The sequence below is a fragment of the Sitophilus oryzae genome, unplaced genomic scaffold (assembly GCF_002938485.1).
Source record: "Sitophilus oryzae breed Bouriz unplaced genomic scaffold, Soryzae_2.0 scaffold_494_pilon_pilon, whole genome shotgun sequence".
Classification (NCBI taxonomy): domain Eukaryota; kingdom Metazoa; phylum Arthropoda; class Insecta; order Coleoptera; family Curculionidae; genus Sitophilus; species Sitophilus oryzae.
Window position 1 is genome coordinate 1,855,792 of NW_022147078.1, and position 22,568 is coordinate 1,878,359.

At 32.4% G+C, this 22,568-nt stretch overlaps 3 protein-coding genes across 3 annotated transcripts; all 3 read right to left on the reverse strand.

Annotated features, from left to right (window-relative positions):
• Nucleotides 1-517: 517 nt before the first annotated feature.
• On the reverse strand, nucleotides 518-17,820 carry LOC115886721 (dual specificity testis-specific protein kinase 2). The gene is made up of 7 exons (XM_030905994.1): nucleotides 17,082-17,820; nucleotides 13,123-13,244; nucleotides 11,664-11,862; nucleotides 11,429-11,575; nucleotides 8,411-8,595; nucleotides 5,252-5,442; nucleotides 518-1,889 (listed from the first exon to the last, which is right to left on the reverse strand). Exons 1-7 carry the CDS (start codon nucleotides 17,340-17,342, stop codon nucleotides 1,033-1,035), a joined length of 1,962 nt encoding a protein of 653 aa, XP_030761854.1. The 5' UTR covers nucleotides 17,343-17,820; the 3' UTR covers nucleotides 518-1,032.
• A 43-nt stretch (nucleotides 17,821-17,863) lies between these two features.
• On the reverse strand, nucleotides 17,864-18,449 carry LOC115886724 (39S ribosomal protein L55, mitochondrial). Its single transcript, XM_030905998.1, has 2 exons — nucleotides 18,204-18,449; nucleotides 17,864-18,133 (listed from the first exon to the last, which is right to left on the reverse strand). Exons 1-2 carry the CDS (start codon nucleotides 18,360-18,362, stop codon nucleotides 17,984-17,986), a joined length of 309 nt encoding a protein of 102 aa, XP_030761858.1. The 5' UTR covers nucleotides 18,363-18,449; the 3' UTR covers nucleotides 17,864-17,983.
• Nucleotides 18,450-18,490: 41 nt separating this feature from the next.
• On the reverse strand, nucleotides 18,491-20,288 carry LOC115886722 (myosin-11-like). Its single transcript, XM_030905995.1, has 5 exons — nucleotides 19,696-20,288; nucleotides 19,460-19,633; nucleotides 19,022-19,287; nucleotides 18,728-18,946; nucleotides 18,491-18,676 (listed from the first exon to the last, which is right to left on the reverse strand). Exons 1-5 carry the CDS (start codon nucleotides 20,179-20,181, stop codon nucleotides 18,532-18,534), a joined length of 1,290 nt encoding a protein of 429 aa, XP_030761855.1. The 5' UTR covers nucleotides 20,182-20,288; the 3' UTR covers nucleotides 18,491-18,531.
• Between the last annotated feature and the right edge of the window lie 2,280 nt (nucleotides 20,289-22,568).

Sequence of the window (22,568 nt, forward strand, 5' to 3'; positions counted from 1 at the left end):
TATGGTCAAATATACTAAAAGTATGATTTTTTGTACCTACTTAAATAAGTTTACTTTTGATCATAGGTATTTTTTTTTGGAATATAAGTATTCCACAAAAAAATGCTTCTGTATTACTTGAACCAAAAATTAGAACACTGACATTTTTTTGACCTACTTCAGTAAATTTATTTTTGATCATGAATTTTTTTGAGAGAATTAATAAATATATAATTTTTTTATTTTGCCATATCTTTCAACGCCTATAAAAACATGGAGACAAAAATTCCGATTATACAATATTTACAGCAACACCCAATATAAATAAACTCACAATTGATTTGAATTTTGCCTCAAAAAATACAGAAAAATAAGCAGCCCCGCAAATCCACTATCCTTATTTAGGCCTCGGTTACCAAAAAACAAGAAAAAACAGGCCCCAATGACTAGAAAAGAGGTTAGGAGCTACTTTTATCAAATAGGGACAATAGTGAACTCGTAGTTCACTCACAAATCCTCAATTTAGGACATTTTAACCTTTGGAGAGAACAAAGTGAAGATCTATGCGAATCCCAAACAGAATTATGCTTCTTTCAAGCCCTTTTTAAAGCTGCTACTCTTGAACTAGGTTGTAACCCTGACCTGGAGTTAGAACAATGCATAAAATTGGCTGATTTCCGCTCAAAGTAGGCTACTATGCTCGAAACGTTAGGCTGGAGGTCTGCGAAGCAATTTGAACTAGCTAGGGAACAGATATCTTCACTGCTGTCTGTGTAGATCTTGCAGAGTGCCTGGAGCTCAAGGTCAATTTTATTCAAGGATTTTAAAGCCCTTACACTCTCATATTAGGTAAAAGACACTCAGCTACAGAGGGATAAAAACCTTGATTGATATAATCCTCTTCTCTTGAGATTAGAAAGTGAGTTTTTAGTGTCAGAAAATGTTACATTTTGCCCCCGCCTTAATATGAAGGGCAAGTAAATAAGGAAGACTCGCTTTTAGTACTTTTTCTCACGTATGTTGGTGATTCTGGCAGAAAAATCGCAGTCTAGGCTACTTTTTATCAAACAAAGGCAACTTAGACCTCACTGCTCCCTCACAAATCATCAGCCTAGAACATTTTAACCTTTGAGGACCTGGATGGGACGGTCCGCCTGAACCTCCAGCAGAATTATGCTTCTCCAAAGCCCTCCTCAAGGCTGCTATTCTTGAACTAGCTTGTAAGCCTGACCTGGAGTTAGAACAGTGCCTGAAATTGGCTCCTTTCTTCTCAAAGTAGTCTACTATGCTTGAAATGTTAGGCTGGAGGTCTGCAAAACAGTCTGAACCTGCTAGGGAAGAGATATCTTCACTACTGTCAGTGTAGATTGAAGAAGCACGCTTGCAGAGAGCTTGGAGTTCCAGGTCGAGCTCGTCAAGGGATCTTAATGAACTGACAGCTGTTCCGCTGTCACCCCAGAGGCTGTTCGGCGAAAGACACTCACCTACCGAAGAATAAAACCCCGATTCACACGATCCTCTTCTCCTGAGGTTAGCAGGAGAATCGTTTGTGTCAGACAGGTTACAGCTTGACCCCCCTTTGTATAACGGGTGAGCAAATAAGGAAGACTTGCTTTTGGCGGTTTTCCTCACGCAAGTAGGCGATCCGGGTAGTGATTTGGGGGTTTCCACGGCCGATGGGGGTGGTTCGACGATGTGCAAGGGTAGTTCGCAACAAGAGGAGTTGCCCAGGACTTTTTTGGCGCCGTGGAACTGCGTAAGTGCCGCGAAAGGGTTGGATTTGCGGGGTATGTAATGAGGGTCGAGTTTGCACATGGTGAGGGCGTGTCGGCGAGCCTTGTCGCTGGGGCAGGAGAAGGCGAAGATGGCCAGTTTGGACACGTCTTCGGACAGGGACCGTCGATGGAATACTGAAAAAAAGAAACGTGCCAAGACCTGTTGTAATAATAATTCTTACCTCTTATTTTATTTTGTTAAAACTTGACATTCAAAAAGCGTGCAAAAAGATAACAGTATTTGCGTATTAAATCAAGCTATGCGTTCTTTAATAGTTTTAACCAGGGTTGCCAACGATATTGAAACTGAAATTTTGCTGTGTTGCCTAGTTTTGAACCTTTCGGTAAGGTCCGGATAGACGGATTTTAAGGTGTCTTTGAAAATTTTAGACTTAGGTACTTTATAATACATGCTAATTATACGATTATTGATGGAAATTTTGAAAAAAATATCATTGTTTAGAATTTTGTCAATAATTGTACTTTTATTCAAAACTTTAAACCGCTAAATATACCGCTAGTCGCTAAATGAAATGTTTACCCGCTAAACTAAGTTGGCAATACTGGTTTCAACACCTCAAGTCTGTATAATCATTGTACAACGTTACGTCATATATTGTCGCACTCTTTCTTTCACGTTTGTAATTTTTTTGGTTATGATCCTATTGACGGATATTGATCAGTGTCAACATTAAAAGAGGACTCCGTTCTGTCAAATAAAATGTGTCTGTTGTGTCTAAAAATGCACCATTTTTAGAAAAAAGACCAAACCTATCTACAAGAAATTTTGTAAAGAATAAGAATTGATCTCAGACACATGCCTAAACGGGTATTAGATAAATCACGATGACGTAACGTTGGACGATTGACGAACAGACTATACTTCTAATATTTTACTATATTTTTCATTTCCTGACTATTTTCTGAATAAAAAAAAACTAGAGTATCACGGGCAATATTCAGATACTTGTTTGTACATTTTTTATTTCGCACTGATTAATTTGCACCGTGTATACAGGGTGTTCAAAAAAAACCGTTAAAAAAGCCTGTTATTACTAGAAATAACACTGAACAATTTCAATAAAAAAAGTCAGCTATAGTCTGTGAAACGAATAACTTTGAATTTGACAGTTCCCGCGGGCTTTTCTAGTGTTAATTTTATTAAGTTAGCAACTTGCGCCCATGCTGACGCAATGCCGTCAATAATAGAACAGCCTCGGAGCGAGATTTATGACGTCACGCTAACGTAATTATTCCTTATATTTGACTATGGCTGAAATCGTACTCTATAGTCAATGTAGATAGTTTTAGTGTTAAGAATAATAATTTTAAAAAATATGTGGCTATCTTTTGACAAGTTTATATTAGTTTATTAATTGCACTGAACATTATGTGGTGTGTGGTGTGAATATTTTATATGCAATAATGAAAAACCAAATGAAAACTTAATCAGCGTTTTTCCCGAACCTAAAATCCCAAGAAAATCAAAAATTTTAGAATAATTTAACATTATAAAATGCCAGCGATCTTTATTTCATAGCCATCGCTGACGCATTTTTTTCTATGATATTGTATTATTTGCAAATATAATTTTTCGAACATTGTTACTTGCAAAATATATGTACATATAAATTTTGTGAATGCAAATAATATTACAACATATTTGTTTTAAAATAATAATAATAATACAACATTGAATGTTTTTTGTTAAATTAGATCGATTTCCAAACCCCAAAATTTAAAATATATTTTACATTTTACCCATTATCTTATGTACCACCTATTCATTATTTGTATATTGTAAAACATTTGCTGCATTGGTATGGTTCATAGTTTATTTGCCAAAGTATTTATTACTATAAATAGGTATATATATTATATTTATTAACTGTATATTATGTATATTTCATGTAAAGTATATCATTTTTAAAATACAAACCAAAAATACGAGGAATAATTATGTTTTCCATGTAGTCCACAACATATTTATTAATCCGTATCTAATTAGCGTGACGTCATAAATCTCGCTCCGAGGCTGTTCTATTAGAGACGGCATTGGTCTGATATTTAGAAATGTCAAAAGCTGATGACATTTTACTTTTGAAAACTATGCCATTTCGTGTTGATTTTTGCAAGAAGAAAAAGAACTGTCACTTGTTTTATTATTTTCCTTTTCTATTTCACGAAAGTAAAAAGAGTTACCTATCTGATTTAAAGAATATCAGTAACTTTTTTGTCAAAATTCAAAGTTATTCATTTTATAGACTATATAAGGTATTTATGAGGGGTGTCTTGCTATTGGAATTATATGTGCATTTTCTTGGCAGTCGCTGGCAGTTTTACAGCAGTCGCCTATAATAACATGGCATTCATAGGCAGGCTTTTTCGCAGTCATTGGCAGTCGCTTGGCAGGAAAATGATATTTTGGCAGTACATGTACATTTTTCACACAAGTGAGACACCCCTAGGGCATTTATGATAATTACAAAATAAAATATTTTTTAAATGTTTTTAAAACATCCTGTATCTTTAAAACTACGTATTTTCAGACCTATGTTGTTGATGAGGAATAACCTGAAATCTGGCTGTGCATTTTTTGAACACCCTGTGTGTATCCCATAATTTTTAGTAAAAAAATAGTGTGTTGTTTTATTATGAGTAAAAATGATACTTTTTGTGGCTAGGCTGTACGTTTGACATTACAGGGGAGGTACAAAAAGTCATTTTTACCCCAAATAGAACATGCTATTTTTTTCAAACGTCACAAATCATTTTTTAAACCATTTTAATCGTTGCAAATAATAAACAACTATTTAAAAGTAATATGTTGTAAGTAATTATATATCGAGAAATTAACTTACAATCTTTGTTGTCATCACGTCGCAAAAATAAATACTTTTGTGACGTTTGAAAAAAAAAATTATACAGGGTGTCCCAGAAATAAGTGCAAGTATTTCAAGGGATGGTAGATCTCGATAAAAGTTTATTTTATCGTTTTTCAAATAAGTCCAAAATAACGCAGTTATTCTGCTTTGTAAATTTCCAAAAAAAAAGATTTTTTTCTAAAATTTTGAGAACCACTGGATCTTTTCTGGATTTTCTTTCTTGTAAATTTAATTAATACCTATGTTGCCATATTATCAAGAAATTATGTATTTTAACTAAAAACTAAAAAAAATTCCAAAAAATGTTGAATTTTCAAATTAGCGTGTTTATAGGGTTGAACTATACTACCAGTTTTTTGGGACACCCTAGTAAAATTATAATAAGACACTCAACAACACACTTCAACACAACCAAACCTAAACATCAATAACAACACCACAACTAAAAAATAAATGATATATTTCCTGTACCAAACAAAAACAAGTATTATCTATATCAAACCAGTACAAGCCTTAGCAACGCCCTACCGGCCGAAATCCTGCCGTATCCAGGGCAGGACCCAAGCCCAAAAACCCACGTCAACCCCCGCACTATTCTAGCAAAGTACGTACTTTTTCGGTGCTGCGGAGCGGTACCCTGGTGGACAGGGGCCACCGGGAGCTGTTCCTCGCTCTTGGCCGCGTAGCTGGACATCGCTGCCTCCCTCTGGGCGGTCAGCGCCTTCAGGTCAGCTAGAATGTCGACCAGGGTCGGCCTGATGTCGGAGAATGTCGGTCTACTCGCCGGATCCACGTTGCAACATCTATGGGATGGAATAGATATTTATGTGTCAAGGCAAGCAAAAAAAAACGCAACGGAAAAATTTTTTTCGTTAAGTTTAAAATGTTATATTTTTTTTATTTTTAGTCCTATTTCCATGATTTTTTTAACAAACTGTATATAAATATCAAAGTTGATCATTTTTCTCACGACGACGCCCTCTAAATTTTCAGTTTATTGTCTAAAAAAATAACAGTCCATTGTAAACTCTTAATATTCACAATAAACCTTGCCCCAAAGCAGGGGCGTATATACGGGAGGGCTAATGGGGGTAACTACCCCTCTCAGGAAGAAATTTATAAATAAGAAAATCTGGTATAACAATAAAATTGTCACAAAATAAATTAATAATGTCAATCAAAATAGAAATCCAGAACAATAGTTTATTGTTTTTATATTAGTCACAATACCTTTGAGCGAAAATTTAATTTAAATCTTTTACTTTATTTAAGTATTGCCACTACCCATAGACTTAAAATAAAATATAGACTACACTATTTACATCTCAACGCGGTCAAACAATCTTTTTTGTACACATGTTTACTTCTGGGTACAGTCGACCGAGTCTTCCTCATCCAGCCTATGTTGTCACGTCTTTAATATTATCAATTTTTTTTTCTTGTTATACACATATATTGAGATATTAATACAATTTAATAAAGTAGGTTTTAATATTCCATAGATGTATTAAATAGTCCTTATACTACTAAATTATAAGTCGGATACTGTTTAAAAAGGATAAGTTCTTTAAAATATGACAACACCGACTAGAGGCGAGGGAGCCCATTCATTCATTTATTACCTTGTAGTACGCGTCGCACGTGTGCGGTAAAGCTTTGTTGCCGCTGTGTCCCCGGCTGTATTAACGCATTTTCTTAGCTTGTAGTCCTTAAGTGTTTATTTTATTGACTTTTTCTGTTGAAGAACTATAAAATATAGTTTGCCAGTGCCAAATTTGCAAGAAATTTGACTTAAATAATCCATTTAAGTCTTGAAACGACTTTCGACCGGTAGGCAACTCTCAATCTACCCATTGGAAGTCAGTGGCGTTGTTGTAGAAAGGCGCTTATTTAGATAATATTTTAGTAAAATGTAAAATCTGAATTTTTTCTCTTACGTTACATTATTTACTTACTTACATTGTAACAAAATCATAATTATAACCCTGTTAATAATTAATAATGTTTTTTTAAATATATTCCGGTTTATTCTAAAGTTATCTTCAGAATCTAAAATAACATACAAGAATTTTAAAATGATATTACATTATGAAACAATATTTTTTAATATACCGGGTCGTCTCAAAAGTGGCTCACCCCCTATAACTTTTTTATTTTTTCAGATAAACAGATTTGTACGTTAGTAGGTATATGACATAAATTAGGATTTATTGACGTATTCAATTGTTTCTGGTCTTTTCCTGTTTCACCGAAGTGATTACATTTTTTGATTTTTAAAGACACCCTCGGTATATATTGCTACTTTATTCGATAAAAAATGACCCTCTGAATAGAATGACATATCATATGTCAACTTTTGACATTGTCGCTTAAAAACAAATCGTATTTTAAATTTCAATCCAGGGTGCCACGGTGTTGTTAAAAACACTAAGTTTTAATCAAGGAGCCTTGGAAAAATAGTTTTGATCGTCTAATGGGTTTCGTGTCTTGTCTAGGCCGGTTAAAATATGTACAAATCGTATTTTTAATCATACATATGTCAATTTTTTCAAATGGAACAAGGGTGACTCATTAGCATATTTGGAAAAAGCATTTTTTTATGAATATATTGATACCACAGACTTGGTATTTCGAGTCAAATTGTCGTTATGAACCGCGTGTTACAATTACAGTTAAACCATATGCGAAAATGTCAAATGTCGACATATGATATGTCATTCTATTCAGAGTGTCATTTTCTATCGAACAAAGTTGAAATATACCGAGGGTGCCGTTTAAAAATTAAAAGTTATAGTCATTTCCGGTGAAACAGGAAGTGACCAAAAACAATTAAATGCGTCAATCAATCCTAATTTATGTCATATACTAACATACTAAATCTTGTTTTTTTATTTGAAAATATAAAAAAATTATGGTGATGAGCCACTTTTGGGACGCACCCGGTATAATAAAGACAGTACCGAGTTAAATAAATGTAGTTTTCATTTTATCCACTTCCTATCACCTTCCTTGCTTAATGGAACAGGTTTATGTTTTCTCTAATTTACATAATAAGACATCACTTAACCAGAAATAAAATTACAACAATCATATTTTTTTTTTCTCCCTGTCGCCGATTCTATTATATCTGTGGAATAGATCCTGTTTTGATTAATATTAGGGGTTGTAAATGTTTGACTAAAATTAATAATTTATTATTAATTTCAAAAATTACGTAATTTCGATTATAAAATTTCTTCTATGACGTGTATTTTAATATTTTTATCCTTTTTGGACTCTAAGACGTTTTTTCTAAACTTTTATTTAAAAAACCTGTCTTAAATCTTAATAAAATATAAAAAAGTTTCAATACGATATATTTTTAATTTAATTATAGCTTCATTAAAATAAAAAAATTACCCGGCTATGATACGGAGAGTTCAGGTGTACTTGAGAAACGAAAGACAGTGTTGTGTTTCTCGGCAGAGTCGTCAGGGAACGACCGTTACGACAGAGACAACCTATCTATCGCTCGTGTCGCACTCGTTATAACCTAAAACAATAACACAACAATAACAAGACATTGTCTGACCGCATGTTCCAGCTATTTATGAATGAGATGCTCAGTCTATATTTTATTTTAAGTCTATGCTACTACCCCTCCCAGACTCAATCTCTGGATGAGCCACTGCCCCAAAGACGATTCATGTCCCATTTAAATTACATGGGAATTTGCCACTTTTTGCAAATATTTAAAAAAAAAATAAAACAATAATAATAGGTGTTGCTTACTTAAAAGCTAGATTTAAGAAGTCAGGTACTACGTTGGGACCGCACAGTTCCGTGAAAGCTATGTAATCCAAGCCGAAATTGTCAGTTCTGGGCAGCTGATCAGGATCAGCTTCCACCCTAGCTATCAGCTCGCACAGCACTATGCCGTAGCTGAACACGTCGCTCCTTTCGTCGTAATACTGACCCTGAAATGGACAAGTAAAAAAAAACAGTAGTACATTAGTTATACAGTAGTACCCTAGGAAAAGAAAAAGGAAAATGTAAAACTTGGAAAATAAGTTTGTTATAATAATGGTTTTATTATTCACTATTCTAATAAAGAATATGCATTCCTTCGGAAACTCTCTATTTATTTATCTAGTAATGTTAAAACACCCTATTTGAAAGTCGATTAGACAAAAGTCTTTTGACTAAGGTTCCGAGTCTTTTTGACTATTAAGGATGCGAGTCTTGACTAAGGTTGCGAGTCATTTTGACTATTAAGGATGCGAGTCTTTTGACTAAGGTTGCGAGTCATTTTGACTATTAAGGTTGCGAGTCTTTTTGACTATTAGGGATGCGAATCTGTTTAGCGGCAGATTTGGGGACAGCCTATATACTTATTTCAGATGACACCAGCTAGTTCTTGAAGATTAACCAATAGATCCGAATAATATTTGAATTAGATGGAAGATATGGAAAGGAATATATTGAATAGAATATCAGTAGCTAGGGGGCGGAGTACCCCCGGGTGAGTTTTACTATTTAAATATTAATTTTATCCAGATCTGTAAATTGTCGTAATACTGACCCTAAAATGGACAAGTAAAAAAAACAGTAGTACATTAGTTATACAGTAGTACCCTAGGAAAAGAAAAAGGAAAATGTAAAACTTGGAAAATAAGTTTGTTATAATAATGGTTTTATTATTCACTATTCTAATAAAGAATATGCATTCCTTCGGAAACTCTCTATTTATTTATCTAGTAATGTTAAAACACCCTATTTGAAAGTCGATTAGACAAAAGTCTTTTGACTAAGGTTGCGAGTCTTTTTGACTATTAAGGATGCGAGTCTTGACTAAGGTTGCGAGTCATTTTGACTATTAAGGATGCGAGTCTTTTGACTAAGGTTGCGAGTCATTTTGACTATTAAGGTTGCGAGTCTTTTTGACTATTAGGGATGCGAATCTGTTTAGCGGCAGATTTGGGGACAGCCTATATACTTATTTCAGATGACACCAGCTAGTTCTTGAAGATTAACCAATAGATCCGAATAATATTTGAATTAGATGGAAGATATGGAAAGGAATATATTGAATAGAATATCAGTAGCTAGGGGGCGGAGTACCTCCGGGTGAGTTTTACTATTTAAATTTTAATTTTATCCAGATCTGTAAATAGTCGTAATACTCACCCTGAAATGGACAAGTAAAAAAAAAACAGTAGTACATTAGTTATACAGTAGTACCCTAGGAAAAGAAAAAAGAAAATGTAAAACTTGGAAAATAAGTTTGTTAAAATAATGGTTTTATTATTCACTATTCTAATAAAGAATATGCATTCCTTCGGAAACTCTCTATTTATTTATCTAGTAATGTTAAAACACCCTATTTGAAAGTCGATTAGACAAAAGTCTTTTGACTAAGGTTCCGAGTCTTTTTGACTATTAAGGATGCGAGTCTTGACTAAGGTTGCGAGTCATTTTGACTATTAAGGATGCGAGTCTTTTGACTAAGGTAGCGAGTCATTTTGACTATTAAGGTTGCGAGTCTTTTTGACTATTAGGGATGCGAATCTGTTTAGCGGCAGATTTGCGTCCGGGGACAGCCTCTATACTTATTTCAGATGACATCAGCTAGTTGTTGAAGATTAACCAATAGATCCGAATAATATTTGCATTAGATGGAAGATATGGAAAGGAATATATTGAATAGAATATCAGTAGCTAGGGGGCGGAGTACCCCCGGGTGAGTTTTACTATTTAAATATTAATTTTATCCAGATCTGTAAATGTTTGTTTTGTTATTTTCATGTACAATGAGAGACAGCTTGCCAATGACCAATTAAATGGATATTTGAGGTGAATTTGCATTGTGAGACCCGGTTGAGTAAGCCCCAGAAAAGAGTATTTTACAAAAAAGGAAAAAGTGCGCTCTTTTCAAAGTTTCAAACGAATTTATTATTTATTAGAAATTTAATTTGGGATGGTAGTCGCAATTCTTATTTTTGGCACTAAATAGAAGTATATCAAAAATGTAAAAAGTTGCAAGTTAACTTATTTTTTGAATATATTATACCGGGTGCGTCTCAGAAGTGGCTAACCCCCTATAACTTTTTTATTTTTTCAGATAAAAAACTATTGATTTGCTATGTTAGTATATGACATAAATTAGGATTAACTGACGTATTCAATTGTTTTCGGTCACTTCCTGTTTCACCGGAAATGACTACAACTTTTAATTTTTAAAAGGCACCATAGGTATTTTTTTACTTTATTGGATAGAAAATGACAATCAAATCGTATTTTTAATCATATCTCAATTTTTTCAAATGGAACAAGGGTGGCTCACTAACATATTTGGAAAAGGCATTTTTTTATGAATAATTTGGTACCACACACTTGGTATTTCAAATCAAATTGTCGTTATGAACCGCAGGTTACAATTTCAAACAAACCATATGCGAAAATGTCAAAAGTTGACATATCATATGTTATTCTAGTCTGAGTCTCATTTTCTATCGAATAAAGTAAAAAAAAAAATACCGGGGGTGTCATTTAAAAATCAAAAGTTGTAGTCATTTCCGGTGAAACAGGAAGTGACCAAAAACAATTGAATACGTCAGTCAATCCTAATTGATGTCATAAACTAACATACCAAATCTCTTTTTTTATCTGAACAAATAAAAAATTTATAGGGATGAGTAGGGATACTTTTGAGACGCACCCAGTATAAGAATTGTAAATATTCTGAAGGAAATAAAAATATAAACAGTTGTTAAAAGTGGTATCTATAAATGACCCTGTATATTCGCTTACCTTAAGGCACTCTGGGGACATCCAATATGGCGACCCGACTGTACAAAGTTTCGTTTTTTTACTGTGATCAGGAATCGAAGTTGACAGGCCAAAATCACCCACAACAGCTTGCCTGTGACCATTGTCCAACTTTTTTATTAGAACGTTCTGAAAAAGCAATAAAAATACTTACATAATTTACCAATGCCCCGTTATATGGGGATGCCCTTTATCAGTGGATGAACTATACACCTACCTTACTGGTCAAGTCCCTGTGAAATACACCCTTGGAGTGAAGGTATTCCATGCCGGAGGCAATGTCGTGGGCGATATTGACCCTCAAGTCCTGCGGCAAGCCTACGGATTTGTTCTGGATCACCTGGTCAAGTGATCCTCCGTTGCAGAATTCTGTGAGGGCGTGAAGTTGACCCTCGTGGACGCAAACACCCATTAACCTACATTTTGTTTACGAAAATATTAATCAAATAGACGTTAGCAATAATATAAATCATAGAAGGTTTTCAGACTACCCTTGTATCATTAAAAAGTATGGTTTAAGCTTTGAATAAGAAGACTAAGGAAGGAGCATATCAAAAATCTTAGGTACACCGCGATGGGCCTCAAATATGGCCGACTTAAATTCCGGTTTATCAGTGTCGTTCTAATTTTATTTAAAAAATGTAAAACTATGATGTAGGGTAGACGTGGGATAGACTCAATAATTTGTTGTTTTATTTTACGTTGTGAATAAATGTTGGTAGTTATTAAAATTGTTATAAAAATATATAATTCTAATAAAAATAGATAAGTTAAATAAGTATTTATTAACACAAACATCCGATACGCTACTGAAGCAGGTAAGTCAAATTAACGTATCAAAATTCTTTGACATCTGATCTTTGACAAGTAGTGAATAAAAGCTAAAATGCAAGAAAATATATAATTTAGTTAATTTAAGTGAATTTCATAAATGATCGGTTTACTACATGTATGTATATTATATAGTCACTTACTAGCGAAAAGTTGTTCCATTATTTCACTCAATTTTTTCCGAGATCTACCGCACGCTACACAACCAACTATTTTAGAGTTTTTTTCGATAAATCGCGATAATGTCACTGTTAATTTAAGTTCTGCCACAATTTCCATCTACATTTACTACCTTTATACAACTATCAGTAGTAGAATAAATAATAAGTAACATAAAATAAGCTCCGTAAAGACTGACAAATCCACAAAATTTCAAATCAAATTCAAATGTGTCAAATGAATCGTCAAAGAGAACTGTCAAGGATCCCCACCCTAGAGAGCTTTTATGGTGGCTTTTCCGCCCACCATGCATGAATACATGGATAGCATTATGCTCCTTCCTTAGTCTTCTTATTCAAAGGGTTTAAGGGATATACTGAAATGAAACTTCTACACCCTGTATCTCCAAAACTAAGCATTTTAAGACATACATTTATACGAACTTTTTTACTTATTTTTATCTGCAGAATATGTTGGCACCCTGTTTTTTTAACAACTTATTTTTTTTATAATAAAATAATTAAAATGACACACACGTCTATCAGTGTCAAGAACTTTGATCAATGTTGATCATAGTTTTCAAATTACCCTTGTATCATTAAAAATGATAAAAGTTCCTATTGAAGAACGCAATCATACTAAGACGATTACACGCTGTTTATTGAGTTTCCTGTATCATTACTTACCTAAGTATATTTGGATGGGACAATTTATTCATTAATTGCACTTCTTTAAGCATATTCCTACGGTTCGATCGCAGCTGATTCATTTTCAAGACCATAATGTGACCGGTAACCTTGTGAGTCACCTGCGAACACAAGGAGTTTATTGGTTCTAATCCAAACAAAATAATTATTCCGACAATAACACAAAAATAATACATAAACACTATTTTTATCATGTTGTTGTCTTTCAAATCGTACAGGGTGTCCCATTTTCGTGCGTTTTATAGAGTTTCTCGTTTATCTCCTCTACTTTACGAGATCCTTGTGGTGTGCATTCCTAAATGGGACACCGTGTATATACCCATGTTGCCACATCGCAGAAAATTTAACTTGTAAGGGAAAAATATGGAAAAAATGCAACAGCGTAATATTTATTATATAGTCTATAAAATGAATAACTTTGAATTTTGACCGTTATTTTTTACCAACATGGCATATATAAAACCCCTCTGTCAAAAAAGTTACTGATATTCTTTAAATTTAGTGCCTGAACGAATCAGATAGGTAACTCTTTTTACTTTCGTGAAATAGAAAAGGAAAATAATAAAACATTCTTCCTCTTCTTGCAAAAACAACACGAAATGTCAAAATTGACAAAAGTAAAATGTCATCAGCTTTTGACATTTCTAAATATTAGATCAATGCCATCTCTAATAGAACAGCCACGGAGCGAGATTTATGACGTCACGCTAGTTAGATACCACGGATTAATAAATATGTTGTAGAATACATGGAAAACATAATTATTCCTCGTATTTTTGGTTTGTATTTTAAAAATGATATAGTTTAAATGAAATATACATAATATACAGTTAATAAATACAATATAATATATACTTATTTATAGTAATAAATACTTTGGCAAATAAACTATGAACCATACAAATGCAGCAAATGTTTTACAATATACAAATAATGAATAGGTGGTACATAAGATAATGGGTAAAATGTAAAATATATTTTAAATTTTGGGGTTTGAAAATCGATCTAATTTAACAAAAACATTCAATATCTACTAATAGTGATGTATTATTATTTAAATCACAAAATTTATTTATATGTATATTATAATGTTTACTGCAATTAATAAACTAATATAAACTTGTCAAAAGATGACCACATATTTTTTAAATTATTATTCTTAATACAAAAACTATCTACATTGACTATGGAGTACGATTTCAGCCATATTGTAAAACATTTGCTGCATTTGTATGGTTTATAGTTTATCTGCCAAAGTATTTATTACTATAAATAGGTATATATATTGTATTTATTAACTGTATATTATGTATATTTCATGTAAACTATATCATTTTTAAAATACAAACCAAAAATACGAGGAATAATTATGTTTTCCATGTATTCTACAACATATTTATTAATCCGTAGTATCTAACTAGCGTGACGTCATAAATCTCGCACTGAGGCTGTTCTATTAGAGACGGCATTGCGTCAGCAAGGCCGCAAGTTGCTAACCTAACAAAATTAACACTAGAAAAGCCCGCGGGACCTGTCAAGTTCAAAGTTATTCGTTTTACAGACTATACCAGTTTTATTTATAATTAAATTTAAAAATAGTTAAAGTTGTTTGTTTTTATAGAATTATGTGTAATAAATACTAATATAAATAAATATCGCTTGTTGACTGCAATAATAGCAAAACTAATATTACAACATTTTGAGTTATTAATAATATATCAATTTCAGGCTTTTTTTAAATATTGAGTATTTAAGTTCATGTCATAAATTTGATTGATAGTCTGTTAGTATTTATTGTAGATTAATCTTATGTTTTTATTCAAATATACAGTTTGGTTTTATTTTTTTAGTAAGGTGTTATTTTTACAGTTTTTTTGACCGAAATTTTACTGACAAAAGAATAAAAACTCAGGGGCGCACATGTTTCTTTTTTTTTCACCGTCCCTGGTGAATCTGTTGACACTTTTTTAACATTAAAAGATATGTCGCACTTATATAGTCTATAAAATGAATAACTTTGAATTATGACCGTTATTTTTTACCAACATGGCAAATATAAAATCCCTCTGTCCAAAAAGTTACTGATATTCTTTAAAATGAGTGCCTGAAAAGGCCTGAACGAATCAAATAGGTGACTCTTTTTACTTTCGTGAAATAGAAAAGGAAAATAATAAAACAAGTGACAGTTCTTCCCTTCTTGCAAAAATCAACGCAAAATGTCATAATTGACAAAAGTAAAATGTCATCAGCCTTTGACATTTCTAAATATCAGACCAATGCCGTCTCTAATAGAACAGCCTCGGAGCGAGATTTATGACGTCACGCTAGTTAGATACCACGGATTAATAAATATGTTGTAGAATACATGGAAAACATAAATATTCCTCGTATTTTTGGTTTGTATTTTAAAAATCATATAGTTTACATGAAATATACATAATATACAGTTAATAAATACAATATAGTATACCTATTTATAGTAATAAATACTTTGGCAAATAAATTATGAACCATACAAATGCAGCAAATGTTTTACAATACACAAATAATGAATAGGTACATAAGATAATGGGTAAAATGTAAAATATATTTTAAATTTTGGTGTTTGAAAATCGATCTAATTTAACAAAAAACATTCAATATCTACTAATAGTAATATATTATTATTTGCATTCACAAAATTTATATGTATATTTTGAAAGCAGCAATGTTCGAAAAATTATATTTGCAAATAATACAATATCATAGAAAAAAAGGCGTCAGCGATGGCTATTAAATAAAGATCGCTGTCATTTTATATGTAAAAGTATTTTAAAATTTTTGGTTTTCTTGGGATTTAGGTTCGGGAAAAACTCTGATTAAGTTTTAATTTGGTTTTTCATTATATTATATAGCTAACGTTTATAGCCTTCATCAGTGTTGTGTCATATGAAAAAAATAGTGTCGAATATAATTCAAAAATTACATATACGAGGTATAATTATGTTTTCCGTGTATTCTACAACATAATTAATCCGTAGTATCTAACTAGCGTGACGTCACAAATTTCGCTCTGAGGCTGTTCTATTAGAGACGGCATTGCATCAGCATGGCGGCAAGTTGCTAACCTAATAAAATTTACACTAGAAAAGCCCGCGGGAACTGTCCAATTCAAAGTTATTCGTTTCACAGACTATAGTGACTTTTACCTTCAAAATTTCATTTAAATCGCTAAAAGCACTTTCAGGAAAATTATAATAAAAAAAATTAAGATTTTAACCCCCCGTAGCCACGAAACAAAGCAGAATTGGATGTTCATATAAAAAATAAACTTATTTTTACGTCAGGAATCTCCCCAAGCGAGAGATAGCGCATATTATTTGAAACACCCTGTATAATATCAGTTTTATCTCTAAATTGAGTGTGTAAATATTTTATTAATGTATATAACTATTTTTAAAAACTACTGAGGACAAATATAACAAAATTATTAACCAATAAAAATTAAATTACAGGAACAAGTGCAAAATAAAGACCATTTGCCTTAACCTTTACAAATAAGGAACCTGTCAAGGTTTGGCTTCATTTTGACCCTCTGAGCGACCTACATAAACAAACCAAGTAATTTTTATTATTCTGTGCAGTAACGAATTCTGTCAATAACAGCAAAAAAACTTTGAATAAAAATGTAGGTCTGTATTAAAATTTGACTGTCAGTGTCATCATATAGAGGGTGTTTCAATCTTATTTTAAAATGATTTTGATATGGATATTTTGTTATTTCTCCCTATACAATACAATATTTGCAAAATCAACAATAAAGAGATCATGTAATTTGATAATTACTGATAACTGAGGACATGCTGTATACACACAGACTATTGTTGTAAAGATAAACAATCTATTTATAATCCCTGATTAGGCAGGATATGTATGTCATTAGATTTAAGATTACCTACCTTAAAAACCTCTGAAAAAAATCCCGATCCAATTTTTTCAGTGAAAAAATCATCGAGTCTGTGCAGAGCTGCCACGGCATGTTTGAGGGCCTGACAGGAGGAGCCCGTTTTCAGTTTATCGCATCGGCTCCGAGGTGGTTCTGATAGTTCATTGTTGGGGCAAAACAGTTTCTCGTAGTCACTATCCTTCGGGTCGCAGGGAGTGTCATATATACACGAAACTTTCGAACAGGCTTCATTTTTGTTGATTGGAAACATCATATTAGACGGGAATATTACGTATCGTTAACCAATTTCGTACATATTTCCGTACGAGTTATTGATGTTCTATAAGTCCTCTTGTTGCACATACTTTAAAAATTTGTTATTTCAGCATCACTCTATAGTCTCAAAAAATCTATCAAAAACAATCGATTCACGTGAGACGATGATTTTTCAGGTTTAAGCGAAAATATATCTCTCGACACACTAGGTAAATAATATTGTTGTCGAAATATAATTAAATTTAGAAATTTTTTGACTGTCACCAACCCAGATTATAAGGTTTTTTAAACGCTGTTCTACCAGGATAATTAACGTATTTGGCTGTTGAATTGAACGACAGGAACATGGAACCACTATTCACGAAAAATTTGATCAAACCGAATTAACTCTAAATCGGAAATTTTTGGAAATAAATATTACAAGATCACCACATATTTTTTCATCTCGATAGGTACGTTTGACAACGTCAATTAGTTGAAATTTCACCAAAATGGAGGGGGAACAGACAAGCAACCACAGAAGATAAATAAACTACGTTTATTCAAATGCCATAAAATTTAAAAAGAAGAATTTCAATTTGGAAAATATTTTAAAAAGTACTAATTTATTCAATAAATAATCTGTTCTCCTAAATTACACTACTTCTTTTTCTTTAAATACTTCAAATAAGTACTGGAATCGAAGGAATCTTCGATATCTTCCTCGATAACAACCTTCTTTCTAGGTTTTCTAGCTTCCAATTTAGCCTTTCTTTCGGCTTCACTCAAAGTCCAGATATTCATTGGTAACTATATTAAATACAGGAATTATTGACTTAAATCACAGTTAATTGTGTTAATTCAACTAAACAGTAAGTACCTTAATAATTTGTCTTGGTTCTGGGTACCTAATTTTAAATGTTGATCCATCTGGCTGAACAACTATCGTGGGATATGTCCTTACGTATGTTAACCTGTGTGGTCGCGTAATTGAGGCAGATATTGAACTCAGAAATCTTATTTGTTGGAAATTACTCATTATTGAACGAGAAAGTAAACTTAAAAATCTTATTTTAAGAGATAGAAAACTAGGTTATTTCCTAATCATCTTCTTTTTTCAATGTTTGGCACTTGCCATTCAAAAATTATGCAAATAAAAAATACAAATAATTATAAATTCTTATATCTTAAAAACTAATAAAACAATTTTATTTAGGCAATTGAGGATTTGTTTTCTGTATAATCGACTTTAATTTGTTCATAGCTCCATCTTGAATCTGACAATACTGTCCGTATTTCTCCTCGACATCTACTTTTATAGTGTCGTAATCGGCCTCTATTTTCTCTAAAACCCTATATAAAACACTATTTAGATATCGAAAAACACTAAATAACAAAGCGTACCTTTTCTTTTTTTGTTTTTTCAATTCGTTATTGTTTTTTTCATACTCTTTGGCTTTGTTTAATTCTTCCTTTTTCTGTCTACCTAGATCGGCCCGTTTTTGAGAATTTTTCAAATCTTTTTTCACCTTTTCAAGATCCAATTTCTCTGACTCTAACTGCGCTTGCAGGGCCTCAATTTCAGCTTTTTTCTCTTTTTTCAAGTTGATAACATGTTCTAACCTAAAGTAAATCAAAAATGAAAAATTAAATATTTTGATGACGTCTATTTTTCGACAACTTAGAATTTTACTATACTTTTGATCTATGTCCTTTAACTCAGCACGACACTCGTGTAGTTTATAAAGTTCCGGAGGTAATTCTAGCTGATCTAGTTTAGCAAGACAAGTTTGGAGGTATTCAATTTTCTGTTTCTGCTCTAGTAAAATATTATTGATATCGATATCTTCCAAGTTACTCTCCTCTACTTTTAAACTTTCCAGCTTATTTTTTAGAGTGTGATATTCAGTTTCAGTAATTACCAGGCCTTGCAGCTCTTGTTTTGTTCTTTCAAGTTTTTCTATCTACAAAATGCAGAAACACAAAATAGGTCTAAAAATAAAAAATAAAAAAAACACTTTAAAATTGATCTTTACCCTCCGAGCCCTTCTAAAACCCTATATTTTGTTTCTTTAATGAATATTTCAGTTCAAAAAAATGTGTAATATTAGTATGGTTTAAAACGGTATATTTTACCTCTTCTTCAAAGTTTTTCAATTCATTTTTGGCGTGCTCTATCTCCAAAAGCTTATCTTTACATTTTTCCTCTGATTTCTCTATCAATTCCATAGCTTTTTCGTAGTGTGGCAATAACTGGGCAGCCTCATCTTTCAGGTCCAAACTTATTTGCTTTAAGTTTGTTAAAACAAGCTATAATAAAGATAAACTAGATTATTACAGTACCACAACTGATTCTTATACAAAATATCTACCTGTTTTTGAATTTTTTTCTCTTTCAACATTTGGACATCTTCTTCGATTTGTTTGTACTTCTCTTTGGCATCAAACACCCTATCGCATATCTGGGTAGTTTCGTCCTTGATGGACTGCAGATAGACCATGAAATGGGCCACTATAAACATGTGGGTGTTGAGTCTTTTGGGATCGAATTGGTACAAGTCGCCTAATTTGAAGTCGACCTCTTGCATGAGCATGGGAATTTTCGAAAGTCTGTAGAAAATCGCTTCTTCTTCGCTAAAAGTCGAGGGTAGATGCAGACGACGAGTCCTTGTGACCTCAGCCACGGCATTTTCTATCTCTTCTACACATCTCGAATAGAAGCCCAATACGAAATCCTTTGAGGGGTTTCTGATCATAGCTGGACTAATAGGGTATTGTGGGAAACGTTTTTGCACTAAAGTTATAGTCTCCCGTATCTCGTCGTCTTTTAAAAGCTGCTTTTTCTTTTTTGTAGCCATTTTACTAATGTTTTTTGTAGTTAAATAAGTTTTACAGAGTTTTATAAACTGTTATAAGTTAAATTTAAAAAAAAATAATTTGACAGAAAAATACGTTTGTTTTGGACTACAGCGACATCTGTCTGGTGTATTAGGTTGTTGCTAATGGTTCCTTAAACGGACGAATATAATAATTTAATCGTCCGGTTTTTACATCAAAAATTTCGCAAATCTGAGATTTACAATGCATAGAAAAACTTTAATCTCATTATCATATTGTTTAAAAAATATAATTAAAATTAATAGAATATCCTAGCAGCAGCTTGTGGTAGTCAGTTGATATTTGTTATTACCGGATGATTAATGATATTTATTCGTCCTTCTAGAGGACCATTAGACATTTCCAAATTATTTACAGAAATCTTTTTTTTTCGATTATAGCTCCATCTGTGATATAATAGTTGGATTAAAATATATTTTTCTGTCATCTTTTGACAAATAGCGTAGGTTCTTTTGTATAGTTATCTGTAAAATCATATGTGGTACCATCTCGTGATAGAAGCTGTAAATTTATTTATACAGAAATCTTTTTTTCTGCGATTATAGCACCATCTCTGACACAACCCGCGAACTAAAAGCTACCGTGGTTCCATCTATTGAGAAAAAATGCAAGTTTATTTGCGCTTTTTGAAATTTTTATTTAATTACTTATTTTTTAAAAGAAATTACTACTTTTTATCGGGTATTATTAAAGGAAAGTGGACAATATTAAATAAATAATGTGTACTAGCTTATAAAAACGGCTTCTTTCTAATTGTAGATGCAAATCTATAGTTAAATAGTTTCACTCGGCATGGCCGACTAGATACACGTTAAAATTGGTGAAATTATTAAATGTTACAAAACGTTCATGTGGATAAAAATAATTAGAGCTTTGAATATCGGCGATTTGTTGGTAAATACGGGCGCACAGTGGGACAGACACGACGTTGAGCGATTAAAAAAAAAGCGTGTAAAAAAAACGCCAGTGTTTTGACATTTTATATACTTATAATTCTATTGTATTTTTAATAAAAAGTGTGTCATATTCATTCGCAACATGTATTATTTAGAGCAAGTGTAATAATTTAATGACGCTTGATTAAAATGCTGTGTCAAGGACTCGATATTTGGCCGAATGATTTGAAAATTTCGGAGAATATTACTTATACAAAATTCTCAAGTTTTTTTTATTCTAGGAGCTACAGATGCCCGACGCACTTTTGCCGGACCCTGTATAAAGCTCGACCAATACAAATATTTTGTCCATGCACATCTGAAGACATACATTTGATTCTTGTACACCTTCTGGTATTTTAAACCTTCAATGTTTTTTACATAAAATACTTTATGATCGAAAAAAAAAACGGCGTCCAGTTGGCTTAAAAATGAACATCGATGACATTCCCCATATTATATAGTTCAGTCATTGGGGATTTTTGCTTGGAAAAAAGTCCGGAAGTTTTGCAACTTTGCAGGTTTATATATACTTGCCGCCGGCGCCGCCATCTTCCCAAGATGGCGCCCAAAATCGGTATTTTGTGAATATGTCGAAAACTATGCGTTTTTTGCGAAAATTTGAGGAAAGCAAAATTAAAGAGAATATAAAATTTACTATATAAAAGGTTTTATGAAAATTTTCGCTAAAGTCAACCGTTTAGGCGCAAAATCCCTGGAAATTTTACGATTTTCCGTAAAATATGATATATTATGTATAGTCGATTTTCCGAAATCAAATGTCGACAGTAGCGTAGCGTAGGCCCCGCTGCACCCGCGACGGCGGGGGGGCCTTGTGATTTTGGGGGCCCCGCATTATTTGTTCCTTTTTTACATTTTATTTGTTCCTATTAATTTATTTTAATTTGAATCATAATTTTATTAGAAATATTCTATTTATGTTTATTTATTTTTATTATTTAGTTTTCTTTTAGTACCTTAGTTTTGTTTCATGTTGATTTATTTTGTAATGTTTTATTTTTTATGTTCCTTTATTATTATTTTTTCTTATGTGGAATAAGTTAATTTCTTGTTTTTATATATTAAGTGACTTGATATACCTACATAAAGCTATATTATGTTTTTTAGTGTGTTTTTTTTATTTTAATAAAAGGACCCCAAAAAAATCTTGCGGGGGGCCTCACATTTGAAGTTACGCTACTGAATGTCGATTAGGGTTCACTAAAACTAGTTTAGTTTCTTCAATTTTGTCATGAAACAGTGGCGTATCATTAATTCGCTCATTAATTTATAAATATAATTAATTTTAATTATTGAAAATGTGTACTTGTTTCCACACCACCCAAGAGGTGAAGTACATGGCCCAATTATTTTAACGTGGTCTCGCCGGAGGCCTACTCCACTACTAAATT

Coding starts and splice junctions, on each gene's coding strand:
- LOC115886721 (XM_030905994.1), bottom strand. CDS start 17,342: ATGATGTTTCCAATCAACAAAAATGAAGCCTGTTCGAAAGTTTCGTGT. Junction 13,245..17,081: donor TTTTTTCAGAGGTTTTTAAG/GTAGGTAATCTT, acceptor TTGTGTTCGCAG/GTGACTCACAAGGTTACCGG. Junction 11,863..13,122: donor TCCCATCCAAATATACTTAG/GTAAGTAATGAT, acceptor AACAAAATGTAG/GTTAATGGGTGTTTGCGTCC.
- LOC115886724 (XM_030905998.1), bottom strand. CDS start 18,362: ATGAGTAATTTCCAACAAATAAGATTTCTGAGTTCAATATCTGCCTCA. Junction 18,134..18,203: donor AACCAAGACAAATTATTAAG/GTACTTACTGTT, acceptor TATTTAATATAG/TTACCAATGAATATCTGGAC.
- LOC115886722 (XM_030905995.1), bottom strand. CDS start 20,181: ATGGCTACAAAAAAGAAAAAGCAGCTTTTAAAAGACGACGAGATACGG. Junction 19,634..19,695: donor AGAAAAAAATTCAAAAACAG/GTAGATATTTTG, acceptor TCTTTATTATAG/CTTGTTTTAACAAACTTAAA. Junction 18,947..19,021: donor TTAAAGGACATAGATCAAAA/GTATAGTAAAAT, acceptor GATTTACTTTAG/GTTAGAACATGTTATCAACT.